Below are 18,950 nucleotides of genomic sequence, written 5' to 3' on the forward strand. Positions count from 1 at the left end.
ATTTTTCCTGGTGTCATATTCTCACAGTATGTACCATTATTAAAGTAACCCCCAAAACATACAGTTAGAGTGTGATAGCCCTGAATCCATGTGCCCACCTTCCAGAGGAAGTTAAAAATCCATGAATTTTTCACGTTAACAGCCCACAAAAGGAACTGGATAATAGTTACAGCAGCCTGAGTTATAGGACCCATGTTCAAGTAAGGGACTGCAAATGGGAGAGATAAAGCTGTGGCCACATGGAGCCCAAACCACGGTAAACAGGACAACATGATGCCACCTAACACAAAACTGAGGTAACTCAAGAACTGTTGTTCCTTTTTCACCCTTTCCTCTCAATGCCCTTGGGCCCCACATTGGGCGCCAAAATCTGTCCTGGTTTGAAAGACAGATGTTTGCTAAGGAAAGCAGAAGCCTCCCTTTGGACTGAAAAATGTGATCCTTCCTTCCTACAGATTATTATGATTTTGAAATTAAGGGAGTTCTCAGGCAAAGATATGGGGGTAGGAATAACAGTTCTTTACTAGTATATCTAACAAGACAAACAAGAACAACACCAGCTATGAAATTACCCACAAACAGAACAGTAACTCAGTCCCAGTGTTTTTTGGCTGCAGGCACCTTTTCCCTGAGCTGCAGTTCCCGGTGCTGGGGGCGGGCAGGTCCCGCAGAGCTGCAGGAGGGCTGGGGGTGATGGCAGTGCTGTCCCAGGGGGAGAGAGAGATGGAGAGAGCCCTCCGCTCACGGTGTGGGTCCTGGTGCTCAGCAGAGTGCTGGATGGTGGTAGTTCACAGCGAGAAGGCAGCAGGGCAGGGTCCAACAGCAGTGGGGATGGCTCCCGGCACTGGGATGGCAGGGATGGGGCTGACGCGGCGATCGTCCTTCTCGTCCGAACTCCACGGGGGAAATGGGCCGAGCCAGAGCCTTCCGCTTCCTCTTCTGGCTGTTTGAATCTCGAGGGGTTTCCCTCCTCTCTCTCCCCTCCCTCTTGCCACCAGGGCTCAGTCAACAGGTATCTTAGCATGACAATGGGGAAAATTCCACAGAGGGAAAAGTGAGAGAACCAATCCCCAACAACCGCCCAGTTTTGGGACTGCAGTTTGGAGGAGGCGCTTCGCACTCCAATGGCAGCCAGGCTTCCAGGTGGTGGAAGCCTTGGTATGGGAGAAGTTTTGGGAGCCTCCACAGGGACATTGCCACATCCCAAAACTCCTGAATCCCCTCCTAAAATCACGTGGACTCTCTCACAGACACACTAGGGACACTCCTGGGGACACTGGAACCTCCTGAGGACATTAGAATGCCTCAAAATTCCTGGATCCCCCCCTGAAGTCTCTTGCCAAAAAAATTCCCCAAAAATCCCAAAATATCCCAAAAAATACCCCAAAAAATCACTAAAAATTTGAAGAAAAATTAAAGAAAAAAAACAATTCCCCAAATTATCCCCCAAAATTCCTGACTTTATTTTACTTATCCAGGAGTTTGAACCCTTCCCAAAAATCCCCCAAAATTCAAAGAAAACCCAAAAATTCCTAAAAAACTCAAAAGAAATGCTAGAAAAACTGTTTTAAATAATAATTTTTAAAATCCTGTGATTTTTTCACCTATCTGGAAGTTCCATCCTGACCCAAAACCTGCCCCAACCCCACCCCCAAAATAAAAACGAAACCTGCCAAAAAATCCCTAAATATTTGGAAAAAATTATGTTTTATAAAAATTCCCAAAACTTTTATGTAACTTGGAGTTTCATCCTGACCTGAAACACGCATGAAAAATCCCCCAAAATCCCAAAAACACTGCCAAAACAATCACTTAAAAATTTGAAAAAATTAAAAATTTTTAAAAAATCTGGAAGGTTCCTTACCTTCCAGGATCAGCTCCATCTGCTGCAGGCGTGTGGGGAGGGGCTGAGCATGGCATGGATCAGGGCCCCCCCAAAATGGATAAAAACCCTCTGAACCTCCCCAAATACCCTAAAAAATACTCAAATAATTTCCCCCAAATTTTCCCAAATTTCTTACCTGTGCAGAACCTTCATCCTCACCTAAAACCCCCTGAAAACACCCTCAAAATTTTAAAAATGTCTCAAAAAAATCAGTAAAAAAATCATTAAAATTTTTTTTAAATCCTAAAAATTAAAAAAATCCCCCAAATTCCTCTAATTTTCACCAATCCAAGAGTTTCATGCTGACACAAAACCTGCCCAGAAGTCCCCCCAAACACCCCCAAATTTTAAAAAGAAATTGAAAAACTTTGAAAGAAAATCTAAAAATTTCCTTTCAGGAAATCCCCCAAAATTCCCAAAAAATCCCATTAATTCCTGTAATTTTGTTTAATTATCTGGGAGTTTCATCCAAAACCCAAACCTGTTTGGAAAGTCTCCAAAAATCCTTCCAAAAAAATCACTAGAATTTTTTTTTTTTCTTTGGTTGTTGTTTCTAATGTTAAAAATTCACAAAAATATTCACCCCTAAAAAAAGTCTAAAAATTCCCTAAATATTTACTTATCCAAGTGTTTCATCCCAACTGGCTGCCCTGGCTCAGCCCCACCCCCACCGAGGGGATGGGGAGGGGCCAAAGCCACGCCCCCCAGCCCCACTCTCTTCCCCATCCCCTCACCAGTGGGTCAGTGCTGGCATCTGGGGAGAAACTGGGAGGTTTGGGGTAAAAAACTGAGGCAGTTTAGGATTATTTGGGCTTTTTTAATTTCTATTTGGGGGGTGTTTGTGGTCTTTTCATGCAGCTTTGGGGGAGGTTTAGAGTTTTTTGGGTGGTTTGGGGAAAATTCCAGAATTTTGGGGTTATTTTGGGAAAAAAATGGGAATTTGGGGAAAATATTTGGGAATTTTAGGGGCATTTAAGTTTTACTTTTTGTTTTTGGGTGGGTTTTTTTGTGTTTTTAGAGGGATTGGGGAATTGGGTGGTTTGGAGGGAAAATTTTGGAAAAATTGTGGAATTCTGAGGAAAGAAACAGGGACTTGTGGGGGAAAATTTGGAAATTTTGTGGGATTTTTTTCGTTGTTTTTAAAATAACTTTTAGGGGGATGAGGGTGGTTTTAAGAGGGTTTTGGGCAGTTTATGGTAGTTTTTGGGGTGGTTTTGGGAGAATTTGGGATAATTTTTGGAGAAAATTTGGGAATTTTGGGAGGAAATCTTGGGTTTAAAAGAAATAGGGAGGGGTTTTGTGTTTTTAAAGGGCTTCTGGGGGGCTTTTGGGGAGTTTTTGGGATTTGGGGAAAATCTGGGAATTTTGGGGAGTTTTGGGGGAATTTTTGGATTGTGGGTGTCGGTGTTTTTGCAGGTTTTTATTGGGATTTGGGGGGAGGTCTGGGGGTTTTGGGAAAAGCAAGGAATTTAGGGAAATATTAGGGATTTTTTGCTATTCCCCTGCCCAGGTTCCCCCAAAAATGGGGAAAAAAACTCCAATATTACAAAAATATATCTCTAAAAAGAGGCCAAAAAGGCAAAATAAGTGGGAAAAAAAATCAGGAAAAAAAGTGGGAAAATCTGGGGAAAAAGCAGGAAAAATAGGTAAAATTAAGAAAAATTGGGAAAAGCCCCCAGGTTAGTGCTGACCCCTCCCATTTTTCTCTCCAGGGAAAGTGGTGCACCTGCTGGCTCTTGCCTGCCCAGGTGACGCTAAAAATGGGGAAAAAACAAAGCTGGGAGTGAAGACAGCAAAAATGGGTGCGGACCCCCAAATAAGAAACGAAACACCAAAACAGATAAAAGCTATTCATAAAGAGCAAAAAAAAGCTTAAAAGAGGAAAAATGGGAGGGGGGGGGGGGAACAACAACAAAAAGAAGAAATAAGGGAGAAATTGGAAAATCAGGAAAAAAACTAAAATCTGGGAAAAATAAGAAAATCATGTGAAAGACCTCAAAATGTCAAAAATCTGAAAAAGTCAAGAAAAAAAGATTTTTTGAAGGGGAAAAAAATGAGAAAAACTGGGGGACAATTGGACAATTGAAGGGAAATTGAAGGAATATAGGAAAAAAAATGGGCAAATCCCCAAAAATCTGGGAAAAAATTGGGATTGAAGGTGCCAAAAACTATTTTTAAGGCGCCAAAAATTTTTTTAAAGCCCCAAAAATATAAAAAAATCTCTATGAGAATAGGCAAAAGTGCCAAAAAATGGGTGAAAATCAGAAAAAAGGGGAAAATTGGGGAAAAATGGGGGGAATGGGGAAAAAAATGGAAAACACTCCCAATCTGGGAATGGAGACCCCAAAAATGAGGGAAAAAAAACCCAAAATCATAATTTAAAAAAGAGGATAAAAATACCCAAAAAAAGGAAATTAAATAATAAAAAAAAGTGGGCAAATTGGAAAAGGGAAAAAAAAGAGGAAAAAATTGGGAAAAAAAAAAAAAAACTGGGAAAAACCCTAAACTTGGAAATGAGGTCTCCAAAACTGAGAAAAAACTGGCCCCAGTTACGCTGTTGGCCCACATGGGGCCCACTCGGCCAGGGGGGTGCGGCTGGGACCTCCTCAGCCCCCCCCAGGCTGGGGCTTTCTCTGGTGTTGGCGCAAGGTAACGGGCGGAGGGGTGAAAGGAGACCTCAGACCCTTTTGGGGACACATGGGACACACCTGGGAACCTCCAAAATCCCTTTGGAAGACTGCAGATCCATTTGAGGACACCTGGGACCCACTGAAGTCCCTCTGGGACCCCCCAGCTGCACTTGGGGACACCTGGGACCCTCCAAACTCCTCCTGGAACACCCTCTGGGACCCACTTGGGATTATGGGATACCCCAAAATCCCCTTGGAAGACATCTGGGATCCCCCTGGGACCCCCCAAAACCCATTGTTTTACCTCCCTGTGACCCAAGGATCATTTGGGACACCCCAAGAGCAATTTTGAAACATGTAGGACACACCTGTAACCCCCACCCCCCAGACCCATCTGGGACCTCCAGGACCCCCTTGGGACACCCCAGATGTATTTGGGGACACCTGGGACCCATGTGGGACACCCCCAGAGCCATTTCTGCCCCTCCCACTCTCCTTCCCCCCACCCGAACCCTCAGGGTAATTTGAGGAGACCTGTGACTCCCCAGAATCCCCCTAGGACACCCCCAGACCCATTGAAGGGTCCTCCCAGAGACCCCAGACCCATTTAGTGATGCCCCAGGAACCCCTTGGGACCACCTCAGACCATTTTGGGACCCCCTAGCCCCATTTCTGCCCCTCCTGACCCCCAGACCACTGGGGGGAACTTGGGGCGGAGAGGGGGTGGGGGGGGGGGGGTTGTTCTCACCCTGTTTCTCTCCCCTCCCCCAGTGCTGGTGCCGCTGGTGAACGGTGGGGGGATTGTGAAGATCGTGGTGTGCCAGCGACCCCCCCGTGCCCCCCCATGCAGGTACTCCCAGCCGCCCCTCTCCCACCCCTACTCCCACCCTCCATCCCCAACCCGGGACACCTCCAGTGCAGAGCCATGGCAGACACCAGTGAGATGAGATCCCCAAAACACTTCCCTCCAAAAATCCACAAAATGGGTCATGGGTTGGTCCAGAAATACCCCCAAAATATTCCTGAAATAGTCCCACAATCTTCTCAAAATATCCTCTAGAACCTTCTCCAAATGTCCCCCAAACAGTCCCGAAATATTCCCACTATCTTCTCAAAGTGTCCCCAAAACATTCCAAAAATAGTCCCAGAATCTTCTGGAAATGTCCCCCAGAATGTTCTCCAGACAATTTCCAAACATCCCTAAAGTGGTATGGAAATAGCCCGATAACTTCCCCAGTATATCTCCAAAGTGTCCCAAAAAACTTTCTTGCAATGTCCCCAAAATGTTCCGAAAATATCCCCAGAATCTTCTCAAAAAATCCCCCCCCCGAATTCTCAAAACATCTCCAAGAATCTTCCCCAAATATCCCCTATGTATCTCCCAGAATCTTCTTGTAGTGTCCCAAACATGTTCCCAAAATATCCCCCAAAATTTCCCAACCCCCCCAAATATGCCCTAAGATCCCCAACATTCCTCAAATTTCCCTTCCCCCACCCCCCAATGCCCCTCCCCCACCCATAGTACCACCCCCAAATTTGGCCCAAATTCCCCCCCAAATTTCCCCTAAATCCCCTCAAATTTTCCCTCCCCCACGCAAAAACTCTCCAAAATCCCCCGCTAAACCCCTGAAACTGCACCTCCCCCCAAAATCCCCCAAATTTGCTTTAAATGCCCCCAAAGTTCCTCTCCTCCATCCATGGGACCCCCAAACTCTCCAAAATTTTCCCTCAATACCTCCAAGCCCACCCAAATCCCCCAAATTCGCCCCAAATTTCCCCTAATTTACCTGAAGTTCCCCCAAATCCCACAGATTTTCCTGTCCTCACCCACAGACTCCCGCACACGCACTGGTTTCCAGCTCCAGCCCTACAGCAGCTCTCACACACCCGGGCAATATGCCGGCATGGCGGGGATTTCAGGCGCAAGCAATCCCGAAGTCTGCATTTCAGCCCTAAACATCCTGTCCCGTGCTCAGGCACAAGACCCGGCCCCACCCTCAAGAGCCCAGGCCTCCGGTGACTTCAGCACACCAAGCCCACAGTCTCGATATCAGCCCTTGCAGGAGAAGGACGAGGAGGAGAAAGACGAGGAGGACCAGGCAGAGGAGAAGAAAGAGGACGAGAAAGGAGGATGTGCTGCAGAGCGGGGCTGCCCTGGGCATTGTCAATGGGAGGGGGGAGGGTGGCTCCTGCTGCCAGAAATGGCTGCAGGGTATAAAGCTGGGGCTGAAGCCAGGGCTGCCCAGGGCTGGCCTGCAGAGCAGCTCCTGTAGCCCAAAGAGCTCTAGGCTAGGACAAGGCATGTGCCACCTGCCAGGGCCAGCTCTCAGCCTGCCTGGGAGCTCCCCATGGACTGTGGGGAGAAGTTGGAGATGGAAGGAGCCAGCCCCATCAGGACAGATTCCTCCTGCTGTGGGGATGGTGTTGCATGACCAGGGCTGCTCTCAGCTTCCTCCTCAAGGCAAGGCAAAGGGGCTGTCAGGTGTGTCTGTGTCACTGAGACTCCTACCCTGTCCCACTGGGCATCAGCAGATCTGCCTCAGCTCTCCCTCACAAAGTGCCTCCCCACCCTGCTCTGCCTACAGACAGCCGCTGCACCTTGGCTTGAAGCATCTCAGTTTGTCTGAGCTGCCCTTCAGGCCCTGCTGCCAGGGAGATGCTCCTGGGCAGTGCCCTGTGCTGGGAGGGGTCTGCCAGAGCTGAGACTCCAGGGCTCAGTTGTGCTCTGGGAGCACTGGCAGGGACAAGCCTTTGATACAGAGAGAAACAGCTCCTGATAGACACAGCTCCAGGCAGCAGAGAGCCAGACCTACCCTGGATATCCCTCTCTCTATCAGCAGGCAATCAAGCAGCAGCCACACTCCTCTTCCAGCCTGTACAACGTGCAGAGAGCCACGGCACTCCGTGGGTTCATTCTCTGCCTCAGGTAAGTAACATCATGTGCTTGCATTCTCTTTGTGCTCCAAAGCATCCACCTGCTTCTTGCACGGAACTAGGTGCCACCACAGAAAGGCCAGTGTGCTGCTTCTGTCCAAACAATCTGGTGTCACGCACTCCCCTACTCAGCTCTTGTCCTAGTTTGAAAGACAGATGTTTGCTAAGGAAAGCAGAAGCCTCCCTTTGGACTGAAAAAATGTGATCCTTCCTTCCTACAGATTATTATGATTTTGAAATTAAGGGAGCTCTCAGGCAAAGATATGGGGTAGGAATAACAGTTCTTTACTAGTATATCTAACAAGACAAAGAAGAACAACAACAACTATGAAATTACCCACAAACAGAACAGTAACTCAGTCCCAGTGTTTTTTGGCTGCAGGCACCTTTTCCCTGATCTGCAGTTCCCGGTGCTGGGGGCGGGCAGGTCCCGCAGAGCTGCAGGAGGGCTGGGGGTGATGGCAGCGCTGTCCCAGGGGGAGAGAGAGATGGAGAGAGCCCTCCGCTCACGGTGTGGGTCCTGGTGCTCAGCAGAGTGCTGGATGGTGCTAGTTCACAGCGAGAAGGCAGCAGGGCAGGGTCCAACAGCAGTGGGGATGGCTCCCGGCACTGGGATGGCAGGGATGGGGCTGACGCGGCGATCGTCCTTCTCGTCCGAACTCCACGGGGGAAATGGGCCGAGCCCAGCCTTCTGCTTCCTCTTCTGGCTGTTTGAATCTCGCGGGGTTTCCCTCCTCTCTCTCTCCTCCCCCTTGTCACCAGGGCCCAGTCAACAGGTATCTTAGCATGACAATGGGGAAAATTCCACAGAGGGAAAAGGGAAAGAACCAACCCCCAACAGCTCTCCGCACCAAATTGTTATAAATGAGAAACAAAGTCTCGATATTTAGCAAAATTTAGATTACTTTATTTGATATAGATGGAGCAAGCAGCGCTGGGGTACGTGAGGGGTCACTTCCCACTCCACGCTTGGTCGAACCTTGGTTTGCAGTATACTTTCTATAGTATGGTTTTCCTTGTAGTCTCCGGACAGTTTTTCAAGTAGCTATGTGGTCTTGGTAGATAAGGAACAGTAGATGTGGGGGGTCTGGTCTTAACAAATAGGTTGCAATTGATTACACCAAGGCAGGAAATCTGGTATTGCAAAATCTTTCAGGCTGCAATCGATTATACAAAGGCAGGACATTTGATTTTGCAATATCTTTCAGGCCGTGGGAAACCCCCATTTTACAAACTGGTATCAAATACAATTTACTAAAAACCACAATATTCATAATAGGGGGATTTAAACAGAATGATTTAATCGTATATATTTTTCTCTTTCTAATGTCCATGCTTCATTTCAGACCTTAGTATTCTGGCTTATACAAACCCCAATACTTTTATGATTAACACAAATCTTTTATCAATTATCACAGTAGGGTCACAGCTGGGGTCATAGCCAGTGTGAAGGTGAGGCACATGGCTGGCAGGGGTGAGGCCTAGGTCAGGTGGGCTCAGTTAAAAGGGTCAAAGTCAGCCAGGTTCAGACAGTGTCACATAGAATCAGGTGAAGTCAGGTGTATTCAGGCAGGGTCAGAAAAAGTCAGGGGAGTCACACATCGTCCAGGAAAAGTAATAAAGTGATCAAGTGGAGTCGGGCAGGGTCAGGGTGAGCCCGGGGGCTGACATGGCACCATGCGCAGGCGAAAGGGGGGACAGCGCAGTACCGTGCCCGGCGACCCCCTGAGCCCCGGCAGCCCCCCCGGGCCAGGCTCCAGACGAAATTCCCGCAGGATCAGCCCCAGGAATACGAAGAGCTCGGCCCGCGCCAGCCCCTCCCCGGGGCACGACCGCGCCCCGCAGCCGAACGGCAGCAGCGACCGCGAGGGGGTGCCCGGGGCCAGGAACCGCTCTGGAGGCGACGGGTCAGGTTTGAGGGGGCTCCACGGGGATGGGGGAAACAAAGGCTTTCGGGGGGAGCCAGGGCAATGGGGGGAACCCACAAGTTTGGAGAGAACCTGGGAGCTCCCAGGTTGAACCCCGAGATTAAGAAGGGAGACATGGGGGTTTGGGTTGACCCAGGGGCTTGGAGGGATCCTGAGGCTCGGAGATGACCTCAGGGCGTCAAAGGGGATTCACATGTTTGGGGAGGGCCCTGAGGGGGCTCTCAGGGGTTTGGGAGGGGAATAGAAGGGAGGGACAAAGGGACCCACAGGTTTTGGGGAGTACCCAGATATATGGGGGGACCAATGGGGATGGGGAGGGGAAAACCACAGGTTTGGGGGACGGGGTGTGGGCTTGGGGTGATCCAGGCATGGGGGGGTTGGGGGGGGAGCGGCACTCATAACACCAAGGTCCTCCCAGGATACCCAGGAGTCAGGAGAAAGCCCATGGTTGGGGGAACGCAGTTTGAGGAGACTCCAGGAGTTCAGGAGGGGACACTCAAGAGTGCAGAAATACCCACATACCAGGCAGGAAGACCTCTGGGTGCTGCCAGATGTCAGGGTCCTGTTGGGCTGCCAGCAGGTTGGGGACCAGGACAGTGCCAGCCACCACAGGGAGCCCCCCAAGACTGGAAGGGGGCAAGGGGCACTTAGATGGACTGGGGTCTGCTGGGGACTACTGAAAACTACATGGGTTGTACTGGGACCTATTGAGGCCATACAGCGGCTTTCTGGGAGCTATGGGTGTTACCGGATGTCTTTTTGGGTCTATAGGGTCCATACTGGGATCTGGTAGATGCTACTGGGAGTTATTGGGTGTCCATTGGAGTCTACTGGAGCCATACTGGGACCTACTAGAATTTATTGGGGGTCTACTGGCATACTGGGTGGGATCTGTTAGCACCATAATGGAACCTGCTGTGAGCTACTGGGTGTTAATTTGTGTCTACTGGGGCCATACAGGGATCTGCTGGAGACCTGCTGGGGTCATACTGGAGCTCTCTCATATCTACTGGGTGTGCGCAGAGGCCTACTGGGGCTCACTGGGAACTGCTGGAGCCATAGTGAGCTTTTCTAGGGGCTACTGGATGTCTATTGGGGTTTAGTGGGGCCACACTGGGACTTACTAGTATATACTGGGAACTCCTGGTGGGATCTTCTGGGGCCTACTGGGACTACTGTGGGGTCTCCTAGGATCTATTGAGCATCTGTTAGGGTCTACTGGGATAATTCCAGGAACTGTTGGAGTCTAGTGAGATGTACTGGGGTTACACTGGGGCCTTACTGGGACCTAATGAGTCTTACTGGGATTTGCTGCGGTCTGTTGAGGCCTGCTGGGTCCTACAGGAACTTAATGGGCCTTATTGGTCTATTGGGGTATACTGCAGCCCTACTTCTACTGGGCCCTCCTGAGATTGACTGGCACCTACTGGTATATTGGGGTCTTACTGGGGCCACACTGGGACCTGATGGGTCTTAGTGGGACTCACTGGGGTTTAACAGGCTGTGCTGGATTTTCCTGGACCCTACTGATGATACCAAGTGGTCCCTTACTGGTCTGTAGTGGTTTCTCTCAGCTCCCCCTCCCCTAGACTGGCTCACAGCGGCTCCTCCCTGCATCCCTCCCTCACACTGGCCTGTACCGGTCTGTCCTGGTACCTGGTATGGCGCAGGGCACAGTGGGGCAGCGCCAGGGGTGCAGGGGGCCGCAGCCGCAGGGTCTCGTTGACAGTGGCCTGAAGAAGGGGCAGGCGCCCCACGTCCCCTGGCCCAGGGGGTCCCTGTGCCCCCTCCAGCTCTGCCCGCAGCCGTGCCTGCAGCTGGACCACAGGTGTGTTATGTCTGTCACGGGGTGTCAGGAGAGGAGGTGCATCCCAGGGTGTTCACAGTGGCAATGGTATGCCAGAGGGACTCCCCAGAACCCCAGGCTCTCCTGAACTCAGAAACCTGCCCCTGGAACCCCAAACCACCCCCAAACTTGACCCTCTCCCTTGAGGACACGTTTCAACCCCCAGATCCCTCCAACCCCCCAAACCTGCCCTGGGACCCAACCCCCCCCCCCCCCAACTCCTCCTTGGGGACACCCCTGAGGCCCCAGGCCTGTCTCTTGGGACCCCCTATCCCCAGACCCTGAGCCACATCTCCATGGAAACCCCAAACCAAGGAGCCACGTGAGGACACAGACGCATCTCTTATGCATCTGTGACATCCAGGTGGCACCTCAGGACAGAGTGTGGGAACATTAGTGGTCACAGTGCATGCATGGGACATGGGTGGGAGACATGGGACCATCCTGGGGAACGTATGTGGGGACATGCATCCCTTCCAGGAACATGCATGGGGACTTGGACACAGCTCTGACATGCATGTGGCACCTCAGGGTAGTGCAAGGGCATGGTGTCAGCCATAGGGAGGAGGACATGGGGGACATGTAGGACATAGGTGGGGATATAGGACCCCCAGGGACATACATGGAGCTTTGGGACCATACAGGTGACATGTATCATCTAGGGGCAGAGCAGCAGGAAGCTTATGGAGAAGGGAACATGAGGGACATATAGAACATATGTAGGATGTGGGTGGGGACATGGGACCTCTGGGAACACACATGACCCCCCAGTGCTGCTTGGAAGACATGGAGGGACATGTGTTTCACCTCAGGGCGGTGCAGCAAGAAGGCCACAGCCCAGCCCAGAGCAGCTGCTGTGGTCTCAGTGCCCCCAATGAACAAGTCGACCAGTGCCATGTGCAGCCGAGTGGGGCTCAGGGGGCCACCCCATGCCCCAGAATTATGCCCCAGCAGTGCCCCCAAAACGGTGTCCATGGGAGGGGAGGGGCACACCTGGCAAAGGGAAGACACGTGTTGGGGGGGTTCTCCTGATCCCTGGCTGCCCCCCAAACATGGAAGTCCCTTCCAAACTCCCAAGTCCATTCAAATCCCTGGTTCCTCCCCCAACCCTTACATCTTCCCAACCCCACATCCCCCCCAGACCCCTGGGTCCTCCCATCCCCTTGGGTCCCCCAAAATTTCTGTTTCCCCCAAAATATGTGGGTCCCTCCAAGCCCCTGGGTACCCCCCCAAACTCCTGGTTTCCACCCCGAACCTGGGTCCTTCCAGACCCCCAGGTATTTTCCAAACCCCTGGGTCTCCCCTGACCCTCTGTTCCCACCAGACCACACCAGACCCCTAGCTGCTCCCCAGGCCTCCCCACCTGGTGCCGCTGAATCTGGGCTTCCACAAAGGTGTCACGTTGCTGGACAAGCTGCAGCAGCTTCCACAAACCCGGGTTGGGCAGGGCCTGGGCACAGGGACTCCATGGTGACCTCCAAACCCCAAAGAGTCCTTGACCTCAGAGAGACAGCCCCTCCCCCAGAGATGCTTCGTAAGTCTCCTGAGACCCAGAGAAACCCTATGGCTACTCCCCTGGGTCATATAGACCCTATAGGTGTCCCCCTTGCTCATACAGACCCCTCCAATGTCCTATAGGCACCCTCAGCTCCATAGGGACACTTTACCCCATATAGACCACCCTAGCCCCTAGAGCCCCCAAAACTGCCCCTTCCAGACCCACAGAGCTCCCCAGCACCATATAGATCCTGTTACACTCTCCCTAGCCCCATATAGACACTATAACCCTGGCCCAGCCCCATAGGGACCCCATAATTCCCCTCCTAGGGTTATACAGTCCCTTCCCAGTGCCATAGAGACCACCCAAGCTCCCTCTGGATCCTATGACTCCCTGTCAGCCCCCCATACCCTTCTCTAGTCCCATAGGTTGGGCCTCTCCCAACCCCATATAACCCCACAAACCCCATGTCCCTCCCAAGGGTAACATAAACCCCCTGAGACTCACAGCCCTTCCCAGGGCCCTACAGCCCCCACCCCCCTCCCCCACCACAGTTCCCCCATTGCCCCCATAGGGCTCTATAGCCCTGTGCTCCATAGACACTCATGCAGCAAAAAGGCCACAGCCCCATAGGCCACACGCAGGACCTGCCAGGCTTACCCGCAGCAGGGGAAGCAGGTCAAGCACCTGTACACTGCTGTGCCCCCAAACCTGTAGCAGTTCCCCCAAGCAACGGGAGAAGGCCCGGAGCTCCCCCGGAGGGGGCACCTGGAGGAGGACACACCTGTGTACTATCCAGTACTCAGGTTCTCTCTGGATGCCCCAAAACACCCCCCAACACTATTTCAGACACTTGAGTCCCCTCAAACTCCTGTGTGCCCCTAAATCCCTGCCACCCACCCATAAATTGCTCAGTCACCCCAAACAGAAGGATGTTCCCTCCACAAACTCCTGGGTCCCCCGCCCCCAAACCCCTGGGCCCCCATAAAAACTGGGGTCCTCCCCCAAACCCCTGTCTCCATCCTGGGGCCCCCCAGATCCCCACCAGATTCCCAAAGAGGAGGCGTGCGATGGTGCTGCAGGTATGGAAGGTGAACACCTCAGAGGGATCCAGGGGGGCCTCCCCATGGGAACGCAGCTCCTGGGGGAAAAAGAGGTTAGGGAGAGCCCTGGGGGAAATGAAGGGGGAGCCTAATGGTGGTTTAGGGGGTCAAAGGAGAGAAGTGGGGAGCTCCAAGGGGAGTTTTGTGGACTCACAGAGATAATGCCCTTTTGGGGTGCAGAGCGTAAGGTTAGGATGGCTGTTTTGGGGGACAGGGAGTGTGGTGTGTGTGCAGGGTTTGAGGATCAGGTTTGGGATGCAGTGAGTGGGGGTTGAGTGCAGGGGGCGTAGTTTGGGTGAAGAGAGTGGGGTTTAAGGTATCAGTTTTGGGGTGCATGGGGCAGGGGTTTACTGGTCAATCTTGTGTGTTTTGGAGTGCAAGGAGGATCACTTTTGGGGGCATCAGGGTTGCTGGGGGATCAGTTTGGGTAGATGTTGATTTCAGGGTCTTACCTCACACAACTCCCGGCCCTGCAGCCAAAGAAGGGGCCCAAGACGCCCCCCAGCCTGTGCCAGTGCCCCCCGCACTGCTCCCCGCTGCTGCCACCAGCCGGGGCAGGGGCTTCCCAGTGCCAGGTCCTGGCCCCCCTGTGACACCAGCGACCCTGGCATTGGGCAGAGGGAGTCAGGGACCCCCAGAAACCCTCCCAGCCCCTATAAGGACCCACTTCCATCGCACCAGGGTGTTCTATAGGGCCCCTCTACCTCATAAAACCTCCTTCAACCCCACAGCCACCTCCTCCATAGGACACCCCCTAATCTCACCAGGAACCCTGGAGGTTGAAAGGTGTGTCTGGTGGGGCAGAGACCTGCAGAAACTACCCTAGCCCCTATAGGCAACCCACCTCTCCAGAACTGCCCTCATACCCTCCCAGCACCCATGTCCCCAACTCCATAGGGACTCCCTCCAAATCCCATAACAATCCCTTCAGTCTCATAGAGACCCCCTCAAGCCCTACAGGAACTCACCATCCCATAGAGACCCCCCCCAAAGCCCCACAGAGAACCCCACATGCACCATAGTGACTCCCTTTAAATGCCCCAAATGGCTTCCCTACACACATTCCCTAGCGACTCCCCAAACCCCACAGGAACCCCCTCCAACCCCTCCCCCCCCCCATTGCCCACCCGGCCTCTTCTGTCCCCATACCCAGATAACTGCTGGGGCGCCCCAGCCAGTCCCCGCAGCGCCGGACGAGCGCCTCACGGATGGTCCCCACTGAGCTCGGTACCAGCACGTCTGGAGGGAAGAGGAGGTGCTCGGGGGGACCCCAAAACTAAAGGGGGAGCGGTTCCCAAACCAAGTGGGGAGTCCTGGCGTGGGATTTTGGGAGGAGCATCGGGGGGTTAGAGCCTCAGGAAAGGTTTGAGGGGTTGGAGGAGAGGTCTGAAGTTTGTGGGGGTCCCCACGGCAGGGGGAAAGGGTAGAGCTGGGGTTCTGAGAGTCCCTAGGGACTGGGGAGAGGGAGGTTTGGGGGGGATCTGGGGTCCCAGGGCAGGTTTGGGGCAGGTCCGTTTCGGGGTACCCCGCACTCACCGCGGCCCCCCAGGCGCAAACGCAGCACCGGGCCGTGCCGCCGCGCCAGGCGGCTCAAGTGCAGCGCCCCCTGCGGGTGCAACAGGTGCAACGCCCCCCAGCGCAGGCCGCGCCCATGGTCCCGCCGCAGCAGCGCCCACAGGGACAGCAGCGACAGCAGCGACAGCAGCAGCGCCACACCGGCCATGGCCCGCAGGGGGTATCCGGAGAACTCCTATATTGGGGAACCCCGAAACCCCACCCCTTAAGTCCTGCCCCTCGCAGGTGGTGTGGACGTACCTCGCCACGACAGCAACCACCCCCGCGCGCACCCCCACAAGTATAAAAGCGGACCCTAAGCCCCGCCCCATAACGAGGGCCCCTTAAAACCCCGTCCCTCGAGGTTCGGCCCTCATATAGGGGACTTAAAGCCCCTTCTCTTATTAAGCCCTGCCCTTCACTGGCCCTCTGCCTTTATAAATAAGAACTCTGCCCCCGCCCCTGCTGGCAACCCCCCCGGTCCTCTAGAAAATGGACCCGGAGACCCTGCCCCTAGAATCTCTGCCTCACGATGCATTGATTTCTCCCATAAAGAAAACATCTAATCCCTAGCCCCTCAAAATGACCCCACCACTATAAAAGTAGCCCTTTAGGCCCTGCCTCAAACACCACCTTATAAAGGGGACATTTTAAGCTCCGCCCCCTCGAGGCCTGGTCTGCAGTTATGGGGTTCACCCATATGGGGTTCTTTCCATCAACTTCCCAGGTGCACCCACTCATTCCTCCCCCTTGGGGACCCTCTGAGCCCTCTGTGGGTGCCCCTGACTGAAATTTCCCCAGAAGCACCCACCCTAGGGGTGCCTCAGCCCTCAAGTCCTTCCCTCCCCTGGTGTCCACCATCCCAATCCCCACAGCCCTCACGGGGGTGCTCCCATCCCCCCCCTTAAGTCCCCACACCCAGAGTCTCCTCCATGGGTGCCTGCCCCCAATTTCCCTCATTTTAGCAGCAGCATTTGAGGATAAGAGACATTTTCTGGGGTTCAGCAGCAGTGAGGGAGGTCCCCAATAGAGTGTTAGTCCTAGACATGTCCCCTTGAGGGGGGTGATGTCCCTCCAGTGAGTGGGTCCTGGGACGATTATAGGTGGGGACCCACAATAATCTGAGGGGGCTGAAGTCAGGAAGGGGACCCCCACCCTGGGATGTGTCGCTGGGGAAGTTTTTGGGGACTCCAGAGGTGGGGTCCCATGGTGGTGGTCCTCAGGAGGGGTATTGCAGAAGGGGGTCCCAGGTGGGGGATGTCTCAACATGGGGATCCCTCAGGGTCCCCAGTAAGGTTAGGAATGTGAAGGTATCAGGAGGGGTCTGCCCCAGGGTGGTGGTCTCTGTGGGAGGGTGCCAGGGGTTGGGTCACAGTGTGGGGATACCAGGGGTGTCCCCCACAAGATGCTCCACCTCTGGACCCCTGCAGGTGTTGGGCCAACTGCAGATCCTTGGGGAACAAGATGACATAGCAGGCAGTGAGCACAGATATGTGTTCTCTATTACCTGCACTCTGAAGCCCCTCAGCACCCCCTGACTCTTTCAAGGCATCCCCCAGGAGCAGCAACCCCCTAAACACACTCTCAGGGCACAGGATCCTTTCAAATCCAACTACAGGCAGCTTAAAACCCCTGTGTCCCTAGAAGTGGGGAGTGGGCCCCAATATCAAGTGACCATCCCCCCATAACTTGACAGACCTCCCCCTGGAAGAAGGGATCCCCCCATAGCACTTCCTGCTAGCCCCCTATCTACAGAGGTCACAGACTCCCCCCTCAGGTCCTGTAAGACCCCCCTCTACAAACCTCTCAGCCCCTATAGGCCCTCCCTTAGCCCAGTGACATCCCTTTATCTCCTATAGAGATCCTCCTAGGCCTCCCTAGTCCCCCAGAGACACCCCTAGAACCCATAGAATCTGCTACAGCACCTCTGAACACCCCCACCCCACCCAGTACTCACAGCTCTCCTCCACATGCCCATAGAACCCTCCCAGCCCCCTCCTTCAACTTCTATAGGTGATCCCCCCTAGACCACTCTTAGCCCCCTGGCCCTCACCTCCTGCAGCACCAGCATACCTATGGTAAGGGGCCCCCTGAGTGAAAAGCAAGTAGAGTTCCTGCATGTGTGACAGGGGTTGGGAGAGTGGGATGTAGGGGAGCAAGGGGACATGGGGAATGTTGGGGGACACAGGGGGATGTGGTGACATGGTGGGACATGTGGGGCCGTGGAGACATAAGTGGGATATGGGGGACATGGAGACATCAGGGGTCATGGAAAGCACAGGAGTGGGAATGATGTGGAGGGACATAGTGGACATGGAGGAGGGCTGTGGGAGACACCAGGATATGGGAAGATATGAGGACATCCTGGTCTGGGGCCACCATCCTGGAGAGACCTTGGGGACATGCCGGGGACATGGGAAGACCCTGGTTGTCAGCCTGGACACACTGTGGGGACACCCCAGGTAGAGGGACAAGGGAGTAACATCTTGGGGATATCCTGGGCTTGGAGACTTGGTGGGCACCCCTCTGGGGACCTCCAGAAAGGGGGCCCAATGACACCCTGGGGGCATGGAGACAACCCTCTGAGGACAATCTAATGGGACAGGGAGACAGTGTAACCACAGGGGAAGGGCCACAGGGGACACCCAGTCTGGGATGCCTCTGGGGGATGGGTGGACACAAGGACATCAGGAGGCACAGAAGGACACTGCAGGAGGACAAGGCCACCACGTGGTGGGGGAACAGCAAGGACATGGTGGGGCCAGAACAGTGTGGAGGGGGGGCCATTGAGTAGGGGTAGTCCCAGGGGGTTCCAGGGACTTCTCAGCAGATGTTTGTGCTTCTCAGGATGGATTTGGGGGATCCAGAGGGTAGTGAGGAACCCCAGGGGTCCTGGGGATTGTCTGGGGAGATCCTGGGTTGGATTCGGGGGCATCTAATCTGAAGGGTCCTTGGGGGGTGGGATTCCCAGTCACTCTCAGTTGTAGTGAGGTGGATTTAGGGGGTCTGGAGGTGGTTGGAGGGTTCCAGAGAGTGTCTTTGGGGGTTCTGAGGGTAGAATTTGGTGTTCCAGGGTAGACTGGGTCGAGGGCAGTCTGGAGGGGTTTGGAGGGTCCAAGTAGGTGTTTGGGGGAGTCCTGGGAGGGAGAGATTTCCAGGTTACACTTGGGGGCTGTCAGGGGAGTCCCAGGGGGTAGAGGGTGTCTGGAAGGGGGGGATCCTGTGGTGAATTTGAGGGGTTGGGATGTCCTTGAGTGGATTTGGAATGTCCCAGGGGTTGATTGTGAGGATCCCAGAGTTGATTTGGGGAGTGCAAGGTGGATTTGGAGGGTCTAGGGGGATGCAGTGTCCCAGGGGTTGTTGGGGGTAAGGGTGATTTGAGGCTTCCAGACTTGATTTGGGGGGACCCTGGGTAGATTTGGGGGACGTAGGAGGGTGACAGGGGTTGGAGGGGCATCCTGATGGATGTTGAGGGTCCCAAGATGGATTTGAGGGACTCATGAGGGGCTGTTGGAGGGTACCAAGGCATCCCTGGGGGATTAGGGAGATTCAAGGGCATCCTGGGGAGCACT

General features: G+C 53.6%; 1 protein-coding gene across 1 annotated transcript; it reads right to left on the minus strand.

The window, feature by feature from the left end:
* Positions 1-8,923: 8,923 nt before the first annotated feature.
* Positions 8,924-17,449, minus strand: LOC134054580 (steroid 21-hydroxylase-like). The gene is made up of 11 exons (XM_062510436.1): positions 17,432-17,449; positions 15,361-15,574; positions 14,974-15,063; positions 14,277-14,428; positions 13,767-13,862; positions 13,382-13,489; positions 12,587-12,673; positions 12,031-12,216; positions 11,034-11,194; positions 9,900-10,003; positions 8,924-9,343 (listed from the first exon to the last, which is right to left on the minus strand). The coding sequence occupies exons 1-11, from the start codon at positions 17,447-17,449 to the stop codon at positions 9,096-9,098; spliced, it is 1,464 nt and encodes a 487-aa protein (XP_062366420.1). The 3' UTR covers positions 8,924-9,095.
* Positions 17,450-18,950: the final 1,501 nt, after the last annotated feature.

The sequence above is a fragment of the Cinclus cinclus genome, chromosome 29 (genome assembly GCF_963662255.1).
Source record: "Cinclus cinclus chromosome 29, bCinCin1.1, whole genome shotgun sequence".
Taxonomy (NCBI): domain Eukaryota; kingdom Metazoa; phylum Chordata; class Aves; order Passeriformes; family Cinclidae; genus Cinclus; species Cinclus cinclus.